The sequence below is a fragment of the Loxodonta africana genome, chromosome 3 (genome assembly GCF_030014295.1).
Source record: "Loxodonta africana isolate mLoxAfr1 chromosome 3, mLoxAfr1.hap2, whole genome shotgun sequence".
Taxonomy (NCBI): domain Eukaryota; kingdom Metazoa; phylum Chordata; class Mammalia; order Proboscidea; family Elephantidae; genus Loxodonta; species Loxodonta africana.
Genome location: NC_087344.1, coordinates 188,345,453 through 188,369,076, shown reverse-complemented (window position 1 = coordinate 188,369,076; position 23,624 = coordinate 188,345,453). Strand labels below are relative to the sequence as shown.

General features: G+C 43.2%; 2 protein-coding genes across 13 annotated transcripts in view; one reads left to right on the top strand and one right to left on the bottom strand.

Moving 5' to 3' along the window:
• YY1AP1 (YY1 associated protein 1) lies at positions 1-23,523 on the top strand. Of its 3 annotated transcripts, none has more exons than XM_064282691.1 (10): positions 1-90; positions 657-697; positions 1,306-1,409; positions 3,000-3,198; positions 3,714-3,800; positions 5,128-5,299; positions 6,959-7,103; positions 7,457-7,607; positions 10,016-10,132; positions 10,541-23,523. In XM_064282691.1, the coding sequence occupies exons 2-10, from the start codon at positions 677-679 to the stop codon at positions 11,879-11,881; spliced, it is 2,337 nt and encodes a 778-aa protein (XP_064138761.1). In that variant the 5' UTR covers positions 1-90; positions 657-676; the 3' UTR covers positions 11,882-23,523. The 3 variants fall into 3 exon arrangements, with proteins under 3 accessions (XP_064138761.1, XP_064138759.1, XP_064138760.1); XM_064282689.1 differs by lacking the exon at positions 1-90 and adding an exon at positions 98-119; XM_064282690.1 differs by lacking the exons at positions 1-90; positions 657-697 and adding an exon at positions 2,482-2,566.
• DAP3 (death associated protein 3) overlaps positions 5,128-23,624 on the bottom strand; it is a 55,507-nt gene continuing 37,010 nt past the window's right edge. For all 10 annotated transcript variants that reach the window (XM_064282695.1, XM_023554058.2, XM_023554059.2 and 7 more), the window contains 9 exons: positions 20,410-20,518; positions 20,194-20,286; positions 19,334-19,464; positions 18,755-18,835; positions 18,510-18,668; positions 17,790-17,849; positions 17,163-17,252; positions 14,860-14,977; positions 5,128-13,888 (listed from right to left, as the gene is read on the bottom strand). In XM_064282695.1, coding sequence (XP_064138765.1) covers positions 13,803-13,888; positions 14,860-14,977; positions 17,163-17,252; positions 17,790-17,849; positions 18,510-18,668; positions 18,755-18,835; positions 19,334-19,464; positions 20,194-20,286; positions 20,410-20,518 — 927 coding nt within the window. In that variant the 3' untranslated portion in view covers positions 5,128-13,802. The remainder of the gene's footprint in view (positions 13,889-14,859; positions 14,978-17,162; positions 17,253-17,789; positions 17,850-18,509; positions 18,669-18,754; positions 18,836-19,333; positions 19,465-20,193; positions 20,287-20,409; positions 20,519-23,624) is intronic.

The window sequence follows — 23,624 nt, the reverse complement described above, 5'->3', positions numbered from 1 at the left end:
GGGGCCGCAGGGCCCATACCGGAAGTTGTGTACGCCGGCGCCTTTGCACCAAGCCGAAGCGCTTGCGGGTCCCGTCCCTTGGCGTCCCACGTGAGTAACCTCCCTGCGGCTCTCGGAAGGTGATCCTACCCTGTGATTCTACGCAGCTCTTGTCCTTTTCCGAAAAGAGGCCATTCTTATCTCGCAGAATAGCTCTGTTGGCTAAGAGGATTTGAGACGAAGTAAATCCTTGCTAGAAAAGTAGAAGTTCCCCAGAAGCCGCCCACGTAACCACCTCCTTCCTCTCCAGAAGTCACAGGCGTCCTGACTTCTAACCCTGTCGACTGGCTTTTTTTTAATATTAAGTAAACAAAAGTGTGTTAGCTTTGCGTCTGGCTTTCAGTATCTTCTATGAAATTCATCTTGCTCTTGTGTGTATCTAGAGTTCATTTTCCTTGCTTCAGAGTGAATACACAACAAATTATTCTGCAGATAACAGACTTCAGGATTATTTCTAATTTTTGGCCCTAAGATGCTACAATTAACGTTCCTGTGTGGACATGGGGGTTTGGTTAGATACCTTGCTGAAAACAACCTATATTGTTTTTGTGGAATTTGCCTTTATTGCAAAATGAGAGTAACTTGTGCCAACAACATATTGTTTGGGTTTCTTGCAGAAAAGGAAGTGAACGAGCTGATGGAAGAGCTGTTTGAAACTGTGAGTAGTGATACTTGAGTGAAAACTCTGAGTGGTAAAAGTAGATTTGCCACCAAACTGTGTCCTTTGGGTTCTGTGACCCTCCCTGCAGAGGGTGGTCTGACTGAACCACCCTTTCAGTGCACCCAGGAAAGAATACAGCAGCAACAGAACTTTGCTGATTAGTAAACTCTGATTTTCCACATGCAGGCTATTCTTGGTAAAATTTCCCTTACAGACTTTTGAATGGCCTTCCCAAGTATCATTTGGTGTGCACTTAAAGATGGTAAACTTGCTTTAGACTAATCTGAGCACAAATAGTTACTTTTCTGGTAAACCTGTCTCCTGAAAGATATTTTTGTATAAGAGATCAGTTGTTTTGGGTTATCTATGCTCAGTCCTTGCCATTACAAGTTGGCTGGCTGAGAGATCTTTTTCCTGGCTTGATGGTTATCCCAAGGGTGGGGTTTTGGGAGCCCTGAGTTGAGTGTGGTTCTGGCACTGGCACTTTGTGGGTGCTGGCATTCTTAAAGTCCTGTGATCTGTAGCCTTCGCTTTTTCTTCTCACTGCTTGAGTGGCTTTCGTAGGTGTGTTCTCCGGGAAAACCCTTCTGTTCCTTTTCCCTCAGTTCCAAGATGAGATGGGATTCCCCAAAGTGGAAGATGACGGCCCTGAGGAAAAGGATCGTGTGGCTGAGTCTCGGCCTAACTTTAATACCCCTCAAGTCTTACGGTAGGCTACACAAAGACCTTGAGACTTAGAATGGGGAAACATGCATTTCTGAAAAGGTTTTCAGAAATTGCAGTAACAGTTTCCCATTCCCAAGTAGCTGTGGTTACTGATATAAGCATATAGAGCCTTGTGGGGGAATTGAGTGTCAGAAGAATACATCTCCTTGTTATGGGGCAGTGCAGCTATAGACCAAGCTGTATGAGTTTGGGAAGGGAGAAAAAACAGCAGCTGGTGTCCACAGCAACTTCTCTGGATGAGTGGTGCTGGAGAGGTGTGCAAGACTTTATGGCCAGCCACAGAAATTTCCCAAATTGTAATATCTAGTATGTCCCTTTTGCTCTCCTTATTTGCCATTATTATCTGGTAAATGTTAATGAAAGTCTGTCAGTCACCTAGGCGTTAATTGAGGAAACCATGAACCACCCACAGTAACATCCTGGAGTCTGAAATATATGTTCTGGTTTTTATCGCATAAAGTGGGGACATGTGTTGCTCCATCCAGAAAGTAGAGGCTTTAATTTCTCCCCCTATTTTTGTGATGGATGTGCACAGGAGATTCCATGAAACATGAAAACCTGTTACAGCTACTTTAGCAGGTCCTGACCAGATTGCATAGGGTATCAGCATCTATTTAATCACTTGAGTGACTTGTTCAGCCTTCACCTTAGAACTAGCGTGCAAGGTATTTGGATTCTTGCTTCAGCTCTAGGAACAGTCTCTCTCTTGGGAGACAAGACTGGGAGGGTAGGATTAGGAAACTTGGAGTAGGGGTTCACAGGGCCAAAAGAAAATATTTCCGTGGAGAGTAACCAAAAGAAAACCCAAACCCTTTGCATTCAAGTTGATTCCAACTCACAGAGACCCTGTAGGACAGAGAAGAACTGCCACATTGAGTTTTCATGGAGCGGCTGGTAGATTCAAACTACTAACCTTTGGTTAGCTCTTAACCACTGCACCACCAGGGCTGCTCATGGAGAGTAGTATGGTCACATTCGAATTAATTTCTCAGCTCTTCTATTCATCGAAACTGCCATGTATCTTAGTATGCCTCCTTCTTGCTTCATGCAAGAAGGCCTTTGACTTTTTAAGAAAGGAAGACAGGGCATCCTGCATGGATAGGGAGATGGAAGAAGCTACAGCTGGGATGGCGGTAACAGGTAAATTAAAGAACAAGCTCTTTACTTTCAGAGGATTCTATATCCTGGTTAAGAGCAAGCCTTAGCTTAATGTGGATAAGAGTGCTTGGTAAGAATGACAGGTTCCCGCTAGCTCTTTGGCTGTTTGTTATGCAGATATTTTTCTGTTCCTAGATTTTTGTTTAATTTCCTCTCTATCTGTATGTCATTTGGAGGAGTGATTATAGAAGAATGGCGTGGGGGTGGTTAGTTCAGAATTATCTTATTTGAATCTGTATTAACATCAGGGAAAGATTTGGATAAGGCTAGGAGTTCAACTCTTGGCTAAGGTAGAATTTGGGGATTAACAGTAGGCGGAGGTTCTTCAGGCCCTCTTTGCCTGCCATTAGCGGGAATTGACTGTGTTGTGGAGTGAGGGAAATGTTCAGTTCACTGATGTCCCTGTTGTGGGTAGCTTTGAGGAGCCACTGGCCAACTTGTTAAATGAGCAACATCGGACAGTAAAGGAGCTACTTGAACAGCTGAAGATGAAGAAATCCTCATCCAGACAGCAGCAGGAGGCAGAGAGGGTGAAGCCCAAGAGTGAAAAAGTTCCTCAGACTCTGGTTCTGGATCTAGCACAGAGGAAGAGACTCCAGCAGCAGATGCAGCAGGTGAGACTCTCCTTGGGTAAGGTTAATGCTGGGGCACTCCACGGCCTGACTCTGAGGCCACAATTAGCCACTTTGTAAAAGTCAGCAGTCTGTGTCTTGATAGCCACTGAAACCGTGGACCATAGGATCTTCACCTGAGTTGGGACTTTGGAAGGTCATCGTGTCGTAGCTGTGGCTCAGGCAAGAAGACATGAAAGGACCCTAATGGTATTCAGAATGGTAGATTTCTGAGAGTTCTTAGTAATTGATTCTGAAGCTTGATAGCCTTCAGTGCCCTCAGGAATTTTTTCCACTTCCAAGCTCTGTCCCTGTGGTCTGAGGTTAAATTTCCTCTGGTTGTGTCGTTTTGCTCAAGGGAACCTGTCTGAGAAATTCCTGGTGAGATATTTTGTTTCCACAGTCTTATCCAGAAAGCCAAATATGTGTGCTAAAGTTGAAACTTCTTAAGATCTGTCTGGGTTCCTGAAGTAGGTGTATCGTAACACGTCACCATATTATTTTCTTTCCCTCCCCAGCATGTTCAGCTCTTGACGCAAATCCACCTTCTCGCCAGCTCCAACCCCAGTCTGAGTTCGGAGGCCAGCACCACCAGAGTATTTCTTGTAAGGCTCTAAATATCCCTAACTCTGAAGACTCGGTATGCAATTAGCTTGACTAGTCTTTTCTCACAGTTTCCCATCATAATCTACCTTTATTCTTCTTTCCTGGCTGTGTTTGGTAGCTATGCCTACTTTCTGGTGTGGTTTCCTGTGTTTGCTAAGAGAACCTAAGCTATTCATTCCCATGAAAAAGCAGCAAATGTGTTCAACTTTCTTAAGACTGTCCCATTTGCTTCTTTATTGGATCCTTTGTCTCATCTTTAGATGCACCCTGATTTCTTAGGTTTTTGGCATTGCCGTTCTTTTAATAGGTATTTGTTGTTCAGTCATTAGACTCAGTGCCAGTGTTTAGTGTACAGATTATATCTTGCTCATGACATTAGGAAGTACTTTGGAGTAAGGGTTTTTAATTATGGAATTTTAAACTCAATAAAAATTGTCCTCAAACCTTGTGGCAGATAATGATTTCTTGCGAACCTTGGGTACGACTGTCAGGGATGTGAATGGTATGTTTGCTAGTGCTTCAGGATTCCTTGGTGGTCATCTGTGTACTCACCTCTTGATGTGTTCAGCAGGTCATGAAGTGTACTTTGTTCTAGGTCTTATTCCTAGAAACCAAAACAGCAAAAAAATGAAGTAATTGGTTTTGTCCTTGAGAACCTTGTTTCTAGCTGAGGAGCTAGACCATACATCCAAAAGTCTGAGGAGAACAGAGCCTAAGAGTGAAACAGGAATGAACAAGTGAGCAATCCTGATTATAGAGGGGAAAATGCAGGACAGAATATTAGGTTTTCATGAAATATTGATTTTCTAAAGCCATGGAAGCTGAATGAACTGAAACTATTGGCCTGAGATCATTTTTGACCCTTAAACTCTGAACCAACAATGTCTCCTAAAATCTCCTTCAAACAAAAGAGTAGTTTAGCTTAACTAGTGAAGAATGTCTGCCTCAGTCCTTAGGGGACAGTGAGTTTATGTAACTGGAGGAGGAACAAGTCAGAAAAGGAGGGGGAGAATAGTTGTACAACTCGAGGAATGTCATCAGTGTCACTGAGTTGTACATCTAGGAATTGCTGAATTGGTGTGTGTTCTGCTGTGTATGTTCTCAACAAAAATTAAAAAACTATGTAAAAGAATGTATGAGTGTATCACAGACCTAGTCCCTGCATATCTGAGGACTCGGCAAAAGAGCAGTCTTAATTGTTAATTGTGAGAGACTCTGATGAGTTTTAGCTATCTTTATTCAGTAGTAGGAAGGAAAGTGTCTCGCTCAGAAGCTAAGGGCTACTGGTATTACTTTTGTTTGTCCTTTTTGTCCTATTTTTCTCAGAAAGAGCTGGGAACCGTTGCTCAAAGCTCCATCACCCTTCACCATCAGTTCAACCCTGAGTCTCAGCCCTTGTTCCAACCCTGTAACCTGATGGGAGCTATGCAGCTCATCGAAGACTTCAGCACACACGTCAGCATTGACTGGAGTCCTCGTAAAACTTCCAAGAAGCCTGGTAGGGGACAGATGTACCAACTTCCAGTGTTTATTTGCAGTGAGAGGTGGGAGCCTTATCTCAGAGATAATTTTCTAGGGATGGAGGAGCCAGGATATTCGCACTTTTGTCCTTATCTCGTTTATCTTCCCTTTTGACTCATTGTCTGAGTTCTGGAATTACGTGACAATGTTTGGACTTAGGTAAGGGGCGAAGGTAGTTGACAGGACAGGTGTGTGGTGGTAGAGACGTGGGGCTCACTAGAAAGAGAAGGATAGACAATTATGAGGGTAAGCATTAGGACTGAGATCAAGACAAACCAGGGTATGCTAAAGAGGGAAGTCAGGTGGTAAAGTTTGGCTGTGTTTAGGTTTACACCCTCTGTATTTGGATCAACTCATATTATCTGCCATGATTGTAGGGTAGGTGGTATCTCTATTTTGAAAAAAATGTTGATTTGGGAGTTAGGCACAAGTTAGAGATGTTGTACCTTTGTGAGGTTCAGTGTTTTAAAGAACTTTTCAGGTTTGGTTTCTACCTTGCATTGGTTTAGTATGTTTTGAGGCAATGTTTTATTTACCGTTCCCTTAAACAAGATATTTGCTTTTGATTTGTTTCCTGGTTTAGCAAAATTGTTTGGCCTTTTGTGTATCTGTAATGGGCATGTATTTGAATTTATCTTTGGATTTAATTTTAAATCCCTGAGTGGTGGCACAGAGGTTAAGTGCTCTGGTGCTAACTGAAAGGTTTGTGGTTTTGATGTCACTGGCTGCTCTATGAGAGGATATATGTGGCAGTCACCGTCTGTAAAAATTACAGCCTTGTGGGGTAGTTCTACTCTGTCATGTACGGTCGCTATGAGTAGGAATCCACTCGACAGTAGTGGGTTTCTTTTGCTTTTTACTGCACTACAATTAAATTCAAGTGCATTTTGTCATAGTTGCTGATTTCAAATTACTTTAATAGCTTCCATTTTGGTAATGAAAACTTTAACACAAACCATAGCGCTAGCTTCGATTCCTAGAGTCCTTTGTTTTTCTTCTGGAGTAATAAAAAAGCACTCAGGGAAGGATTACTATGGGTGTAGTAGTGCTTGTCTCTGGAAAGGCAGAGGAGCCTGGAAATGAGAGACGTAGGCAGGGAGACAGAAAGGAATGAGACTGAACTGCATTCCTTTTACGGTTTTTTTGTTTGTGCCCAACCTCAGGAGGAATCTGGGAGAACTTAATGAAAATTAAGTAAGAATAGAAAAATATAAAATTTGGAATACCAAATATGCGAGGGGGATTAAAGAAGTTGGAATGTAAACCTGGAAGAAAGCAAGCATTGTTGGTCACGTATCCTTCAAGGACTTAAAGGGGGAAGGTGATTGAAGTTTTTGAGCATTCTCTATGTGCCAGGTGTTACTAGGTGCTTTCTAAGTGTTCATGTTACTTAATGTGGTAAGTGCGCCACACAGGAAGTAATAAGAGAATCACCTTTTATTGCCACTGAACGAGACTCCCTTTTGGGATATGTTAGGATGAGAAAGATTGTGGCACCTTTTTTAGGGGAGGAGCGGTGTGAAGGAAGCCTGTTAGGTATGGGCAGCTCTACCTAAATGTAGAAATGGGTTCAGAAGCTTTTCTGAAGCCCTCTTTTGTTCTAGAATTCCACTGATCATGGATTTTTTTCTCACAGCCTATGAATTTCCCTGTTTGCCAAAGCAAGTGGCTTGGATCCTGGCAACAAGCAAGGTTTTCATGTATCCAGAGCTACTTCCATTATGTTCTCTGCAGGCAAAGGATCCTGAGGATAAGAGCTTCTTCACCAAGGCTGAGGACAAGTAGGTGTTTATGGTGGGGGCAGAAGAGCAAAGTATCCCAAGGAGAAGACAGTTCTTTTTGGGAAGATGAGGGGAAATACGGCTTGTGTAGTCAGACACGGACACGAAAGACAAAGGAGCGCGGGTATAGATGGACTGTGTTACACAGTGTGTACCCATCCTAGTGGGTGTGTGCAGATTTTTTGACTTTTTATATGCATCGTCAAACTGGCATCGGCAGTGTATGTAAGTTTTAGCTTGTGTAAGAGCTAGATGTAGGAAAACGGGCAATGAAACTGTATGGAGTTATCTGGGGAGGCGTTTTAGAGGGCAGGGCTGTGGTGTGGGATTGAGTGTCATTGCCCCTTTGTCAGTTTGTTAGCTCTAGGACTGAAGCACTTCGAATGCACTGAGTTTCCTAAGCCTCTAATCAGCAAGTACCTTCTAACCTGCAAGACTGTCCACCAACTGACAGTGAGAATCAAGAGCCTGAACCTCAGGAGAGCTCCCGACAACATCGTGAAAGTGAGTTCCTCCTGCACGTTCCACCGGGAGACCTAGCTGTTTGCACCATCCTTTTTTTCTTTTCTTAGTTTCAGTGAAGAGGGGACCTTTTATTAAAGGCTAGTTCCTCTCACTTGAGTATTAGTCTCTTCAGAGACCTTGATTCATTGTGTTCTTCTGGGGTGTCTTCATCCTTTCCCTTCGTTATGGGTATTGCCCCCAAATATAAAATTGGTCAGGTCTGGCCCAACTTAACTGTTAAGTGAATCCATGTTACCCTTCAGCCCTATGTTCTCTTTTTTTTACTCTAACCTCCTTGAAAGAGTACACAATATTCTATTTTTATCTTTCTCCTTAATTCTCCTTTTTCTTAATTTCAGATATGTAATAGTTATACAGTTTATACATGGTTTACAGAGTCGTCCATATGAGACTTGTGAAAACTATTTTTCACTGAATTTTCTGCCAACTGGCAATTTATTTTTTGGGGGGTGGGGGGCATACATTTGTATCTGTATGTAAATAACACACTTACAATTGCTACTTCTTGATGTTTTGGGTGTCGGCTTTATCTATTAACCCTAAACCAAGGGAGGTGAGGGTTTTAGTTCTTTAATGCATATTTTTTGTTTTCCAGTCTTCCCATGGTAATGATATCACAGTTTTGGTTAGGTTGTATTAAAGGTTATAGTATTACCATTGTAAGGATTATGTTAACTGCTCCTCTCAGCTGAGCCGTGTTACCTTACCTTTCTTGCTGGACATTTAAAAAAAATTGCCTCTTTTTTTTTTGTGGGGGGCTTGGGGCTTGGTTTAGTTAATTATCATTATTTCAACACAAAATTTACTTCAGTTTGGTAAATCTCTTTTCAGTATATTCAAATGTTTTATCGTTTTCACCTCCCTGATGAAATCTCTCCCTGAGCCATCTGGTGTTCAGCAGTCTGCACGTGTTCTCTGTGCGTGCTCCACTGAGGGCTTCTTCTTGTTTTCTTCACTGGCTCCTACCTCAGGCCGCTCCTTGGCAAGCTCTTCCTTCTCTGCTCTGCGCTTAAATGTCAGCCTTCTACAGTGAGGGCTGGTGGGGGGCGGCATCCCCTGATGATCCCAAATCTGTATCTTCAGTACAGTTTTCTCTCCTGAGCTAGAGCTTAGTTTAGTCCAGTATTTAAAGAAACTCTCAGCTTGGTTGCCTCACTGACTCCTCAGACTCCATTTTGCCTGAAACTGAAGTCACGTCTCCCTCTGCACCCTGTAGCTCTTGCCACGGCCACCACCACCAACAGCAAACTCTCAGTTCCTCAGCGTAACCCGTCTGTGATTTCTGTCCCTGTGTGTGGCATTACTGTCTAGCCAGTATCTCAATCCAGAAACCTGAACATTACCCTCAGCTCCTCCTGGTTGATCACCACATATGTCGGTTGTCACCGAGTCCCCCGTTTTCCTACTGTGGTGCCAGTTGCCTTACTTTAGGCCTTTTCAAAACTGGGTGAATGCAGTCGTTTTCTAAGTGGTGTCTCCAATTCTGGTCTCATTTGTTCTGTCCTTTGCATTCCTGCCATAGCCACCGCTATCACAGCCTTAGGATAAAGTTCAGACTGTTTGGCATGGCACAGCCTACCTCTGACTTTGTCCCCTCAAGTCTGCTCCCATTCATTTAGTTCTAACGAAAGCAGTCTCCTCGTGGTTCCTTAAACCTGTCCATGATTTTGCACACAAAGTACACCCTGTCCTCACCTGCCTCATGTAGGAAACTCTCCCATTACCGTTCACTTAAAGCTGCACTGCACCAGAAAAACATGGTTTTGGTCCCAGTTTGCATTGGGTGCCATGTATTTGTGCACATCCTTGCCCGTACTTTCTATGCAGGATGTCATTATTGGTCTACTTGACTGTTTCTCCCACTAGTCTGTAAGCTCCTTAAGAGCAGAGTGCCTCTCACGTCTATGCTCAGCTTGTAGCACAGTGCCTGGCACACAGAAGGCAGTCAGGAAATGTTGACTGAATAGATGCTTTTTGTCAGCGTTTTAAGTTCAGTTCCCCTCTTCGTTTATAGTTAACAGTGAGCTGTCTCAGACTCTGCCGATCTTTCCGTTTCCTTCTAATGCCCTTCACACCGTCATTTGCTTCCATGTGCCCAGGATGAGGGTTAAGGCACTGTCACTCTCTTCGCTTCCTGTTCACTGTGACCTAAACTTCCCCTTTCCTGGTGTCCAGGATAGAGATGGAAGGTATTGAGTAATTGTAAAATTTTTACTGATTAGTTTTATTTGAAATGCAGAAGTGTTCAGCATATGTAGTGTGTGTGTATCTATATATATTCATATATGCATTTGTATATGTCAAACCATGTCTGCCCCATCCACTCCCTGACAGAAGGCAGTGTTTTTGGAAGGCGTGTAACTTATGCTTTATTTCTTCACGCCCAGTTGTATAAGAAGACTAAACAGCTGCCTGTCTTGGTGAAGTGCTGTGAAGAAGTCCAGCCACATCAGTGGAAGCCACCTGTAGAGAGAGAAGAACACCGACTCCCTTTCTGGTTAAAGGTATGACCTTTAAACGCCCTCAGTGTCTGCAGGAGGCAGGTTACCGAAAACCCTGGTAGAAACATAAGGGCTATCTTACGCCTCCAATGTTTGAGTTGTGGAACTAGGACCTAAGAAGTCTTCCGCGTTCACCATCGTTCTCGTGTTTCCTGCCCCAACCCAGGGATTCTACAGTGTTTTTAAAGTATGGGATAAAATGGTTGTTTCCTAAAGGAAATTCAGAGAAGAGTATCTATCTAGAGCATATAACTGGAATGTAGTCATAGTAGAAATTTGATACTGTGCAGAAAAATCTTTCTTGAAAAGATGTCTTGACGCTGTCTTGGAAGGATTCCTAAGGTCTGGAAAGCCCTATTCTTTTTACCAATTCTGACATGTGATGGATTAGAGTGTTCTTGTTCCCAACAGGCCAGTTTGCCATCCATCCAGAAGGAACTGCGGCACATGGCTGATGGTGCTGGAGAGGTAGGAAATGTGACTGGAGCACCTGAGACCAACTCTGACCCAGGCCGAAACAAAGGCAGCTCAGAGTTGGGGAGTGAAGCTCGGTACCCACTGCTGTTGCCTAAGGGTGTAGTCCTGAAACTGAAACCAAGTGCCAAACATTTTTCCAGGAAGGCTTGGAGACAGAAGCAGTCTTCGGGCCTGAAGCCCCTCCTTGTGCGACCCAGCCCCTCTCTTGAGCCTAGCTTCAACTCTGAGGAAACACCAGCCAATTCGAGTCCATCGGAAACCCCTGCGAGCAAAATGGTGGGTCAGATTCTTCACCCGATCCAGACAGTGCCAGGAGTCCCTCCACTGGAAGTCAGAGGGGGTCATGGTTTTGAGTCTTCTTTGGCACTGCCTGAGGCCAGGACCAGCTTCCCTCTCACCTCTGCCCCTGTTTCTCAGGTGATGCTGCCCTCACTTGCCCCTTGTAAGTTTCAAAAGCCATGTGTGAAACGGAGACCCCCAAAGAGAAAGGGGGCCAAGGCCTCTCCCTGTCTGAAACCTGCCCCCTTTATCCAACCGGCACCTGTCATCTTCACTGTTCCTGCTACCACGGTGAAGGTCGTGAGCCTCAGCACTGGCTGTAACGTGATCCAGCCTGTCAATGCAGCTGTGGCCCAGAGTTCTCAGACCATTCCCATTGCCACCCTGTTGGTTAACCCTACATCCTTTCCCTGTCCATTGAACCAGCCCCTTGTGACCTCCTCCATCCCACCCTTAATTGTTTCTGGCAACTCTATGAATCTTCATGTACCATCTACCCCTGAAGATAAGGCCCAAGGCAACGTGGACATTGCTTGTCCTTTGGCTGAAGGGAAAGGTGCCGTTCAAGGCCTAGAACCCAAAGTGGAACCCCAGGAACCATCTCCTCTTGGTACTACTGTCCTGCCCAAAGAGGAGCAGAGCCCGGGGCCTCTACAAGCAGATGGGGGGTGCCAGGAAGAATTGTCAGAGAACTGTACCTATCGCTGGACTATTGTGAAAACAGAGGAGGGGGGAAAAGCCCTAGAGGCACTGCCTCAGAGCTTACCGGAATCTCTATTCTCCCCGCCGGGAATTTTAGAGGATATCGTCAAGGTGGAACCTGAAGACCCTGGGGAGGAAACCTCCAGTCAGTCCCCTGGGGAAGACATTTGTGTTGTAATCAAAGCGGAGCCGACCGTGGAATTGGACACTAGCTCCTCACATGAGGGGTCAAGTGGCACTAGAGAGGTCAGGAAACAGGCGTGTAAGAGGAGGAGGAGTCAGCCATATTTCTAGAATCTGGGAATAAAGGCAGCCTCTAGAAACGGGAGACAGGGAAGGACCTCGATCTTCCATTACGTTTTCGTATGGTTTGAGTTTTGTAACGTGTATGTGACAAATTTTAAAGGCATGTCAGAGCCACTGAGTGGAACGGCATGACAGGCACGGGTCAGAAAGCCTGCTTAGGTAGCCCTCGAAAGATGCAAGAGCAGTTGTAGGCAGAGACAAATTTTCAAACACAGTAACTCAGACAGGAAGTGATGGGGGTATGAACTAACATGTTGGTAACGATAATGGAGAGAAGGAGCTGGATTTGAGATATTAAGACAAATCTAAAGGCTTGATGAACCAGACTGAGGTTTATCCATCAGGGTTCAACCAGAGGTAGACCACGAGGAGACATACAGAAAGGGCGGTATTACATGGTTTCAGCCTTTGCGACCGGGGGGTTGGGCAAGCCGTCTCTGGAAGGCTGTTGTGTCTCAATGCCGGCACATCAGTCTAGCTAAAGTGACCTAGGGCCTCCAAAATTGATGACTGGGCTTGGGTCAGGAATGGAAGTTCTATTTCTGACAGGGAGTCCTCGAGGAGGTGGCTTAGGGATAAGGGAAGCTGGCTCTCTGGGAAAAAAAGTTGAGTTACACATTTAGAGACTGTTGTCCTTATAATGATTCTTCAAATAAAGCATTATAAAATCCAAGTTAGATAGATACTACCATTTAACAGGTACCTATTAGGTGTTACCACCACACTTACGTCTGTATATCGTACTGTGGTAGCTTGTGTTATGATGCTAGAAGCTATGCCACTGGTATTTTAAATACCAGTAGGGCCACCCATGGTGGACAGGTTTCAGAGGAGTTGCAGACTCAGACTAGGAAGAAGAGCCTGGTGATCTACTTCCAAAAAATAGCCAAGGAAAACCCTATAGATTACAACCAAGTATCGTCTGATACAGTGCTACAGAGTGATCCTCCTAGGCTGCAAGGCGCTCAGAATACACAGTGGCTGCAACAGTGCACAAGAGCATGACGGCAACTGTGAAGATGGGGTAGGGCCAGGCAACATTTTGTTCTGTTGTATGTGGGGGTGGGGTCTCCATGAGTTAGAGCTGACTCACTGGCAACTAACGATGACATTATGTGTTAAGCACTTTACTTGTAATAAGTAATTGAATTCTCACAAAACTCCTGCAAGTTTGGCATCATTATCACTATTATACAGAGAAGAAAGCAGGCTTAAGAGTTTCTAGAATATAGAGTTAGTAAGTGGCAGATCTAGTAATTGAACTTCTGACTCTTTCGACTCTACCAGCCTGGGTATAGTGAGAGAATCAATCTCTGATGAGTTGAGTGATTACTTCTCGGTTCTCCCAAGGACGGTGTATAGTACTGCTCTACATTAAAGACAGGTTGGTTTGTTACATACAGCGCACGCTGTGGTGCCGTAGTGCGTAATTCTCTGGGGACCATACAAAGCTGCCAGAAACTCCTGGAGTTTCACTAAGGCTCCAGGGCCATCAAGGAATAAAAGTATAAATAGGCTGTGAATGAGTTAGCGTCTCGGGAGCGGGGAGAAGTTAAGCTGTGCATCTTGATCTCCTGAATTGAATAAAGTTTAAAAAATAGAATTCCTGAAAATGTCTGTAGAACTGAATCTCTTCAGACCTCTAACAAGTAAGAAATTCATTATGGCTCTATTTTTTTTTTTTCTTCCCATATTATAAATGTAACAAAACACACAAAAAATAATTTATTTTTTTAAGGAAAAGACCCATAATTATCTTAAATGTGAAAGCCACATCCAATAAACTGGTACTAGTTTCAGGAAGCAGGGCTGTCTTACTGCTGTTACAGTCAGTTCACAGGGAACCCATTTCAGTGAAGTTGGGGCTTCCTCGTCTGACCAGGTCTTCCGGGCACATTGTGGTCACGGCTTAGAGGTAGGCACAGAGCCGCTCCAGCTGCCCCGGATTTGCATTACTCAGAAATAGCAGCTCCTTCATCCCTCCTTCTGTATGAGCTGAAATGGAGTCAAACACAGATAAATGGCCGTTTCCTCCTGTTGCAGTGGCGTTTCCCAGAAACTTCTGTAGCAGAGGCTGTGTTATCCAGATCACATTCAGATGTGACTAATTAGCAGCTCCCACGAAATCTTATGTCTAGATCCTTTATCTCATTAAAATTTTTTCTATGCATAATTTTCCCTTTCTGTCTCCACTCCTTGAATACAGCATTCCTCCCTCCCTTTCAAGAGAATATTCTGGATTTTAGGACCTTGTCAAAGCGCCCAGCCCACTTGGAAATCTCCTTTGTGCCTCCCAACCCACCATACTTCTTTTATACTTTTGTCCTTTGATAACCTATTCCAGTTATAGGTTAACTCTAATATCTAGTGATAGGACAGCCTTTCCTTTTCCTTTACACCCCCCTCACATCCAGAGGTGAGGACAAAGGTAAAATGAAGAGATGGGATGTTTTCAATCAAAGTCAACAAATTTTGTCTTGTTTCTTGAAATCCTCGCTCTCCTTATCTTCCAATAATACCAGGACAGCTATGGCAAGTACTTGTTTTGGTGTCGGGGTAACCGTTACATAGTGTAAATTATTCTGTGGGTACCCCAGCATGTCAGTCAGTCAGAGTCTGTTGAATGACGAATTAATGCAACAATGAGAACGGCAGCAACCCAAACCTCTGGAAACTGCCCCGTGGGTGGACCTGGCCTGGCTGCCTCCCTTAGGATGAGCGTTTTATTTGGGTCTAAGATGACAATTTAGGGGGAGAGAGAATCTCTTTTGTAAACTAAACCTTAAAATTCGCCCCCTTTCTGTACCATTTAATTAGCCAGAAGTCAGGATAAAGTGAAAACGATGAAATACAAATTACAGGCTGCTGCTGCTGCTGCTGCTGAGGGCAGAAGAGATCAAGGCTCTGATTCAGTGGGCCTCCTGTGAGCACTAAGCCCTAACAGAAAAAACAAAAACAAACCTGACCTTTCTCATGTTGAAGCCAATTGTTCTCCAAATAATACTGAATACAACTTTGGAATTCTTTTGGGTTGTAGTTGGAAACCAGGATGGGAATAAAGGGATCCAGAGCATTAAATCCTTCCTGGAGGTGGAAAAGGATAAAAACACAGTTTTAGTGAGGTAACAAATCAGAAGAGTAACAAGTAATATCTAAGTACTTTGAGGGCAAGGCTTTTCTTTTGTTTCACTCCACTGCTCCCTGGTTATGCGGTCTTGTACAAGGCTCCACCTAGTGGTGGCTGCTGTTATTCAACAGGCAACATAAACTCTATTTTAAAAAGGGATAGGGCTTAAGGGGGGGTGCCGATGGAGTATACTTTTTTGGGGAGCAGTTCTGATGTTTGGGTCCAAGTTAATCTTTTACATAATCAAAAATAAAAAAATCAAGGATGGGGAAAAGACTTAAATGCCACATGAACTGAATCAGTCTGTTTTTCGAATTTCAATCATAATGCTGAAGGCAGGGGGAAGAACTAACCCAAGTAACTTCTACACAGAGTCTTGTGACTACAGATCATTCAGCTAAAGACAAAAGTTACTGTAAACAAATACCAAACTGGTGATGAGTAGCTGCTTTTTCAGAGAGGCACGTGTGAGCAATTCTCGAACTACTTGTAGTGTATTCTAGAATTGAGCAGTAAGGAAATACACTGTCGGTAATGAGAGCAGACTTCTTGTTGTTGGAGATGGGGGTGGCAGATGTGGAGAGGATATAATGAATGCTATGATGCTGGACTGGAACTAGAAGTATCAGTATGAGCTCATGGCTTTTCAGTGTAATTTGAGAAAAAGATGTATGTCTATATATATATATACACACACACACACACACACAAATTATATAAACATATGTATCTATATACATGTATGTACACATGTATGAATATCACACATTTACTAGCTCTGCTGAGAGGTCCTCAAAGCAAGGAGACCCCAGTAGCAATGCGTACACCTAATGTTTAGGTTTTGGTTTCTAAATACCATTCTCTTCTACAGTGAACTGCTGGCTCCCTGGAGAAGTGGCTGATTGCAAGGCTGGGGCCTAGAAAGTACAAGATGTGTCTGGAACATATTCTTATGCCAGAAAGACATGCTCAAAGAATGGAGGGGACATGTCAAAAGGATACAGGAGCCAACTGTAGGGTCTCCTACTGGCCAAGTCTGAGATAACCAAGCATAAAAATAAAAATAAAATTTAGGACCCATTAAATAAGAGTCCACGAGTTAGCACTGACTGACATACGTACATACACAAATTAAAAAAATAAAGGAGAAGGGAAAGTTCCTACTTAGAGTAGAAAAGGCAACTAATGCATTTAGAAGAAATGATGGAGTTAGGAAAATCTCCATTTGGTGATAATCATAATAACTGATTTAGACAAGAATCCCCAAAGGATGCCAAAACTAGTAGGTGAAAGTCTGAGAAAAAATAGGATATTTTGCTAGTCTTAAATCATATCTCCACAAGATATTAATTATGAAGGGAGAAGAATAAATTTACTGAGGAGAAACCAGGTAGAGTTTAAGTATTCAAAGTTAACATCACCAGTAACAGGAGAGACAGACTTCATGTACCTTCTGATGTGATGCAGACATGACAACCAAATATACCATATAACCTAAAACTCTTTTTTTAATGAAGGATATTGGGATAATTGGCAAAATCAGAATAAATTCTGTAGATTAGGTAACCGTATTAAATCAATGTCAGTCTCCTGATTATACTGTGGTCATATAATGTCTTTGTTTTTAGGAAATACATATTATTTAGAGATAAAGTGGGTACCATGTCTGCAGGTTACAAACCAACCAAACTAAACCTGCTGTCGTTGAGTTGATTGCAACCCATAGTGCCCCTACAGGACATAGCAGGACTGCCCCGCAGGGTCTCCAGGGAGTAGCTGCTGGGTTCAAACTGCTGATCTTTCAGTTAGCAGCTGAATGCTTAACCACTGTACCACCAGGACTCTGGTTACTGTCACATAATTCAGAAGGGAAAAAAAAAGATGTAGACAGAGGGGAGAAAGAGCATAGTGGAGGGAAGAGAGAGAGAAGGGGGGAGAAAAAAATATGTAGACAGAAGATGGGGAGAGAAAAGGATAAAGCAAATATGGTAAAATGTTACCATTCTAGAAATCTGGGTAAAGGATATATAGGAATAAAATTTTTCTCTTCTGAAATTATATCAAAATAGATAAAAGGGGAAAAAAAGAAAGATCTCTTTAGGCAGAATGACTAGGGAGAATCAAATTTTCCAATGCTTTGACCTCTCCCAGCAGCTCCTGGGGCATGTAGGCTGTCCGAGGCTTAAATAGTGAACCAGTCTGGCTTAAAGTCAACACAATGGCGCCTCCATTCTAAAAAACAAGAGAAAAGCTCAGTTAGAAAAAGCCGAAGAAATACAGAGAAGTGCATTTTTAATCATCTGTAGTTTTTTTTTTTTTTTTTGCCATACAGTGGTGCAGCAGTGTGGCCTGGCACAATTCAATGGCAGTGAAAGTGGTTCGTAGTTCAAGATTTGGCTCTGACAGTAAGTTGCTGTAGGATCTGAAATTTATCAAGACATGTTTCCAGGTCTTAAAATCTTTTCCAAAGATGGTGGGAAGATATAAAACCACTTTAAACAATTGCAAACAAAGTAGAATTAGGCCAATATTTAAATAAAATAGCTTTGCATAAGCTTACTCTAGTCTCGTGGAAAGATTAGAAACCAAATACACAATTTTGTTCCAGACCTTACCCCTAGCTTGGTACAGATATGGGTATTGAATAAGATATGTAAAAACTTCCTGTTCATAAAATGAGAGACTGTAAAGTATTAGCAATAAAGTAGCAGAATGGCTTTGAAATAACACATTTTCCTCTAAAGTCTGTCAGGTATCATACGCACTCACCCAATCATTTTTCACCATTTTTCTGAGGTTGTAAATAAACGCTAGTTCCTCTGGAGCAATCTGCACATGGTCAAGGAGAGAGACAGAGAAAGAGAAGATCAGTATTTGCCATTCCTGGAGCTCCCCTGAGACAAGCAAATGACAACAAAAAATCCTCAGTCACAACCTAACTGTAGTACCTGGAGGTAAACCCTCTGGGGTAAGCTTTCTGCTTCTGGAAGGAAGGAATGCAGAAAGGATGTGAGAAGGCGCAATTATAGAGGCAAAGAGCCACAGATGCAACAGCCCTTTCTTCAAAGCTACTGGACCTAGAGCTGCTGTATTTTTGGAGATTAAAAGCAGTCACCAAGGGAGAAAATACCCACTGTCCCAAATCACCCCTTTCCTCGATGCTTCTGAGCTTCTCTACTTAGACCACATTGTCTCATTTTGAAAAGAGAATAGAAAAAGTTAAAAAAGAAAAAACTAACAACAACAAAAAACAACCCCACATCATAGCTTTGGCTGTCATGTTCTTTTCAAAACACTATCCCTTAGTTTTCGATGGAGGGTGGAGCTCTTGGCATCACTTTCTCTGTCTGACACTATTTTCAGTGCACATTTTAATTCACATACTCCTAGTGGAAAAAAAAAAATATATTGTATGGTCTATATGGTTACGTCCCAGTGCCTGCAAACGACAGTACCAGAATCTGGAACAGAAAAGCCCAATTTTCCTACCGGGCTTTTATCTTCTCTCTTCAGTGTGGTCCTCCCCCAGAGAGCATTGACTCCGTCCACTGCCACCAGGAGGTGAAAAATCCCACAAGAACTTTGCCTCCTTAGCTCTTTCAGCACAATCCCAACTGCATCTGTGGCATTCCTCACCCGTGTTATGCCCTGTGGGGGAGAGAGAGAAACAACGGCTTACAGTCCTAAAAGAGGCCTTCTCAGGGTAGGACAAGGTACACATTCAGCATCTTTACCTGTTCAACTACGTCTCCCAGAGGGCTGCCTTTCTCAGTGCTTTCTCGCTTATTCCAGACATACTTCTCTTGAACTTTTATCTAAAAGGAAACAAAAAACCCCCCACTACTTAGCCTAAGGGTGAACCCATCCCTAGTTGAGAAGGTAGGAGGCTAAGGTTATTAGCCAGTTTTAATCTCTTTTCCGGGTCCTGTAAGAAAGCTCAGTACGGAAGTAAATGCTTTCTAGCCTACTTCGGCCTGAACTTTTAAAAGCTCTTATCTGGAGAAAATTATTTAGTTGACAATGTGCTTGTGGGGAATCTGAGGCTGTGAACTTGGGAAAGTTAGCATATCAACCTGGACTTGACTTTGCCGCCACATAATGGGAACAGCTGTCGCCTATTTCACATGGAGAAAGTGATTTCAAGTTGTGAATCCAATCTGAGGTAAATGCATTAAAGATAATACAAAATGGTATAGTTATTCCAACTGCAGTATCAGTTCCCCAGTCTACCTACCAGGGAGGGACTCATGGCACAAGGTAGACAGAATCTACATGAAGACTGCCCAGCACCAAACTTCTGGGAGTCTAGTCACCTGGCTCAGGAAGCGCTCATTTGAAGTTCTGAAATTCTTTAGCCATGTTGAAGCCTCTAAAGGTTGATCCAAGCGCTGTTTGTTATAGGTAGACTGCAGAAGATCCCGGCAATTTTTCACCCAGCGATGAGCTTAAAAAAAGGCACAAGAGAATGAAATAGGCAGGAACTGCATTCAACTAAAAGTACTCTGTGCCTCTCTGAGTTATGAGAAGTGGCTTTAGTTTCCCATATATATTTCTTAAGGTCTTTTTGCCTCAGGGGCTTACTTTTTTGTCTGGCCCGTCTTAAACATTATCCTGACAGTCCATACACAAGGCTTGCCAAGTAGATCAAATGCAATCTCTGCTTCCTGGCAGTTTTAAAAACTAAGTCAGAAAACATAGATGCATACAACACCGAACAAACAAGGAATATATACGCAAAGTGTGACGAGGCAAGTTTTCTAAGATCCATGTTGACAACCCTAGAACACTGATAAACAGCACCACATCAAAGGCTCTGAGGGTGCTCAAAACTTGTTAACTCAAGGCGAAAAAGCCTGTGACCTCTAAAGCAGCCGTTCATGCTCTCAGGCATTAGATGTCAAAGTATGGGGTGCTGGGCCAAACGCTTCATTCTTTGTACTGTAAGGCTCCAGGGAATTTCTGGCTGACTTTCCTCGTCGCATTTACTTCATCTTGCAACCACGCTTGGCACTAATATCATGAAGAAATTAGGACAAACTAGCTCAGACTGCTCTGCACCTGGAGCAAAGGCTTTTCTTTTGGCCTTCGGAGAGCTGTCAGAAAATTAAAGTCGCAGGGCTACCACAGAACTCGGATAAAGAAGCCTGACACAGTGAAGATAGGAAATTCTTACCGTCTGGAACATGCAGTATCAGCCAGTCCTGTTTTGCACAGAAATGAACAACATGACAGAGACTGAGGGTTTTTCCTGTCCCCTTCTCCCCATCTAAAGCACCTGTTGTCAAAGAAAACATCACCAGAAGGGATACGTTTGCACCTATCTTTTCTTTTCCTTCATTTGAAGGGAGAAGCACTGGCTCAGAGGGTCTAGGCAGGTAGGAAAGGATACACAGAATATATCGCACAGCTGGGTGTGCAAAGTTGGTGTTTTTCAGGTAATGCAGAAGCTCCAGCGCTGGTTTCCTTACCATCAGGCAAGCTTCATTGAAAGTCTTCACCTAAGAAAACAGGGAGGGAGGAAGCAGGTGGTGGCTGTAGAGCGCCTAACCTGTTTTTGTTATACACACTGAGCCTCATACAGCAACCAGGGGCACTAAACTGCATGTCTTTAATTTATCCAGCTGGGAGAGGATAGGTTGGTATTGAATTGGAAAATCGAGCTCGCACAATTTAGCTGAAGACTGAGATGTATTATTCCACACTAAGTAACGTAACAGTCAGCTTTTGATTATTCCTGTTAACGAAGCACAGGTACAACATCAATTAACTGAAATCTATAAATAATACAGACATCTCATCATAAATGCCACTTAGTATATCACTTAGGGGTGACATAAATATTAAAGGGTGTAAAGCACTTAGGCAAAGTATCTGACATACTGTAAATATTCAATAAATGTTACTTCTCTTTATTTTTAGATAACTCTTATTATTCTAACCATCTACACTTTTCTAGAGAAAACTACATACACGGCAGCTCAGGCACAGGCGTGGCCAGCTCCCCACAGTGCAAAGGCCATACGTGACATCACCAGACCACTGACATCAGAATTCATGTGTTCATTTCCCTTTTGACACCGGGAACACGTTGATGGAAAAATATGGGAAGTACCGATATGTGTGGAAGTGATTTGCAAATAAAGTGTTTAGTTACATCTACTAATAACAATAAATTTCTACACAGATAACTATTTGGAAGTGTATCAGATGAGGCTTAAAACTGTGTCCACATTTTTTAACTGGATTGGAGAAGGAATTAACAGTTAAGTACAAGCTTAATGGAAAGTACAACCTTGAAAACCATGACACAGATATTAAAACAAACATGCCATTATTAGGCATACCAGTACTAAAATACACAGACAATGGTGGGAGAGTTGGCCTTCACTTAAATGGAAATTACAGAAATAATGGATGAGTCATTCCCTCCAGGGCACTGGTGGTTAAGCCAGTCTGAACGCAACTTGAACCTGTTCAGTGAATTACTTAATAGGGCCCTTCTCACCATAGTCTTTGTGACTCCCAAACAATGACGGGGTGAGACTATGCAAATAAGGTGCTTGTGGCCCACCAAGGGGATTGGACAGCTTGCTAAGGTGCTTGTGGCCCACCAAGGGGATTGGACAGCTTGCTAATAATGCAGATAAGGGGCATGGAACTCCTGTGGGGGTGGGACCATGCAAGTAAGGTGTATGGAACTCTAATGACGGGACTGGTCAAGTTTTGTCATCCCGGTAGGCTTAAAAAAAAGCCAATCCCAGGGCAGAAGGGGGGTCCTCACTACCACCAAACAGAAGAGCTAAGAAGGAAGCCCGTCCTTTGGACCCGGGGTCCTTGCACTGAGAACCTCCTAGACCCAGGAGACAGAAAGCTGTAATACCAGAGATAGTACAAGATGGAAAGATGAGGCAGCAGCAGAACCAGGAGACCAGCAGATGATGGCACGGTGGGCTTCTTAGCCCATGGAGCAACAGAGCTGAGCACCTTCAGGCAGGAGGCTTGCTGGTGGAGTAGGGTGCCTCTGGGTACTTACCGGTGTAGCTAAAGAGCTTTGCAACAGAGCAGAGACCGGCTAGCCCAAGAGGTCCAAGAGGCCAAGGGCCACGGAAAGGTCTGCTTGCAGGCACAGCTGAGAAGCTGTCCTGACTGAAGCACTATATCCTAAATCGTTCCTGATCCTGAATTGTAACGTGTTACTTCCCTAATTGTTGTTAGCTGCCAGAGAGTCGGTTCCAGCTCATAGCACCCCTATGTACAACAGAAGGAAACACTGCCCGGTCCCATGCCATCCTCACAATCACTGCTGTTTGAACCCATTGTTGCAGCCACTGTGTCAGTCCATCTTGCTGAGGGTTATTATCTTTTTCACTGATCCTCTACCAAGTATGATGTCCTTCTCCAGGGACTGGCCCCTCCTGACTAACATGTCCAAAGTAGATAAGACAAAGCCTCACCATCCTCCCTTCTAATCAGTATTCTGACTGTACTTCTTCCAAGACAGATTTGTTCTTTCTTCTGGCAGTCCATGGTATATTCAATATTCTTCAGCAGCACCATAATTCAAAGGCATCAGTTGTTCTTCAGTCTTCCTTACATGTTGTCCAGCTTTTGCATGTATATGAGGCGACTGAAAAGACCATGGGTTGGCTCAGGGGCACCTTAGTCCTCAAGGTGGTGTCCTTGCTTTTATACATTTTAAAAGAGGTCCTTTGCAGCAGATTTGCCTAATGCAATGCATGTTATGATTTCTTGACTACTGCTTCCATTGTGGATCCAAAAAAATAAAATCCTTGACAACTTCAATCTTTTCTACGTTTATCATGATGATGTTTACTGGTCCAGTTGTAAGCACATTTGTTTTATGTTGAGGTGCAATCCATACTGAAGGCTGTGCTTTTTGATCTTCATCAGTAAGTGCGTCAAGTCTTCCTCATTTTCAGCAAGCCAGGTTGTGTCAGCTACATATCGCAGGTTGTTAACAAGTCTTCCACCAATCCTGATGCCATGTTCTTCTTCTAGTCCAGTTTCTCGGATTACTTACTCAGCAGACAGACTGAGTTAAGGATGGTGAAAGGATACAACCCTAACACACACCCTTCCTGATTTTAAACCCCTTGTTTTGTTTGAACGACTGCCTCTTGGCTTATGTACCGGTTCCTCATTAGCACAATTAAATGTTCTGGAATTCTCATTCTTCGCAATGTTATCCATAATTTGTTATGATCCACGCTTCTGCGTAGTCAATAAAACAAAGGTAAACATCTTCCTTTCTGGTATTCTCTGCTTTCAGCCAAGATCCATCTGATATCAGCAATGATATCCTTTGTTCCACATCCTCTTCTGAATCCAACATGAATTTCTCGTAGTTCCTTGTCGATGTTCTTGTCGATGTACTGCTGCAACCGTTTTTCAGTAATTTTCTGCAAAATTTTACTTGCGTGTGGTATTAATGATACCAAAAAAAAAAAACCAAACCCAGTGCCGTCGAGTCAATTCCGACTCATAGCAACCCTACAGGACAGAGTAGAACTGCCCCATAGAGTTTCCAAGGAGTGCCTGGCGGATCTGAACTGCTGACCCTTTGGTTAGCAGCCGGAGCACTTA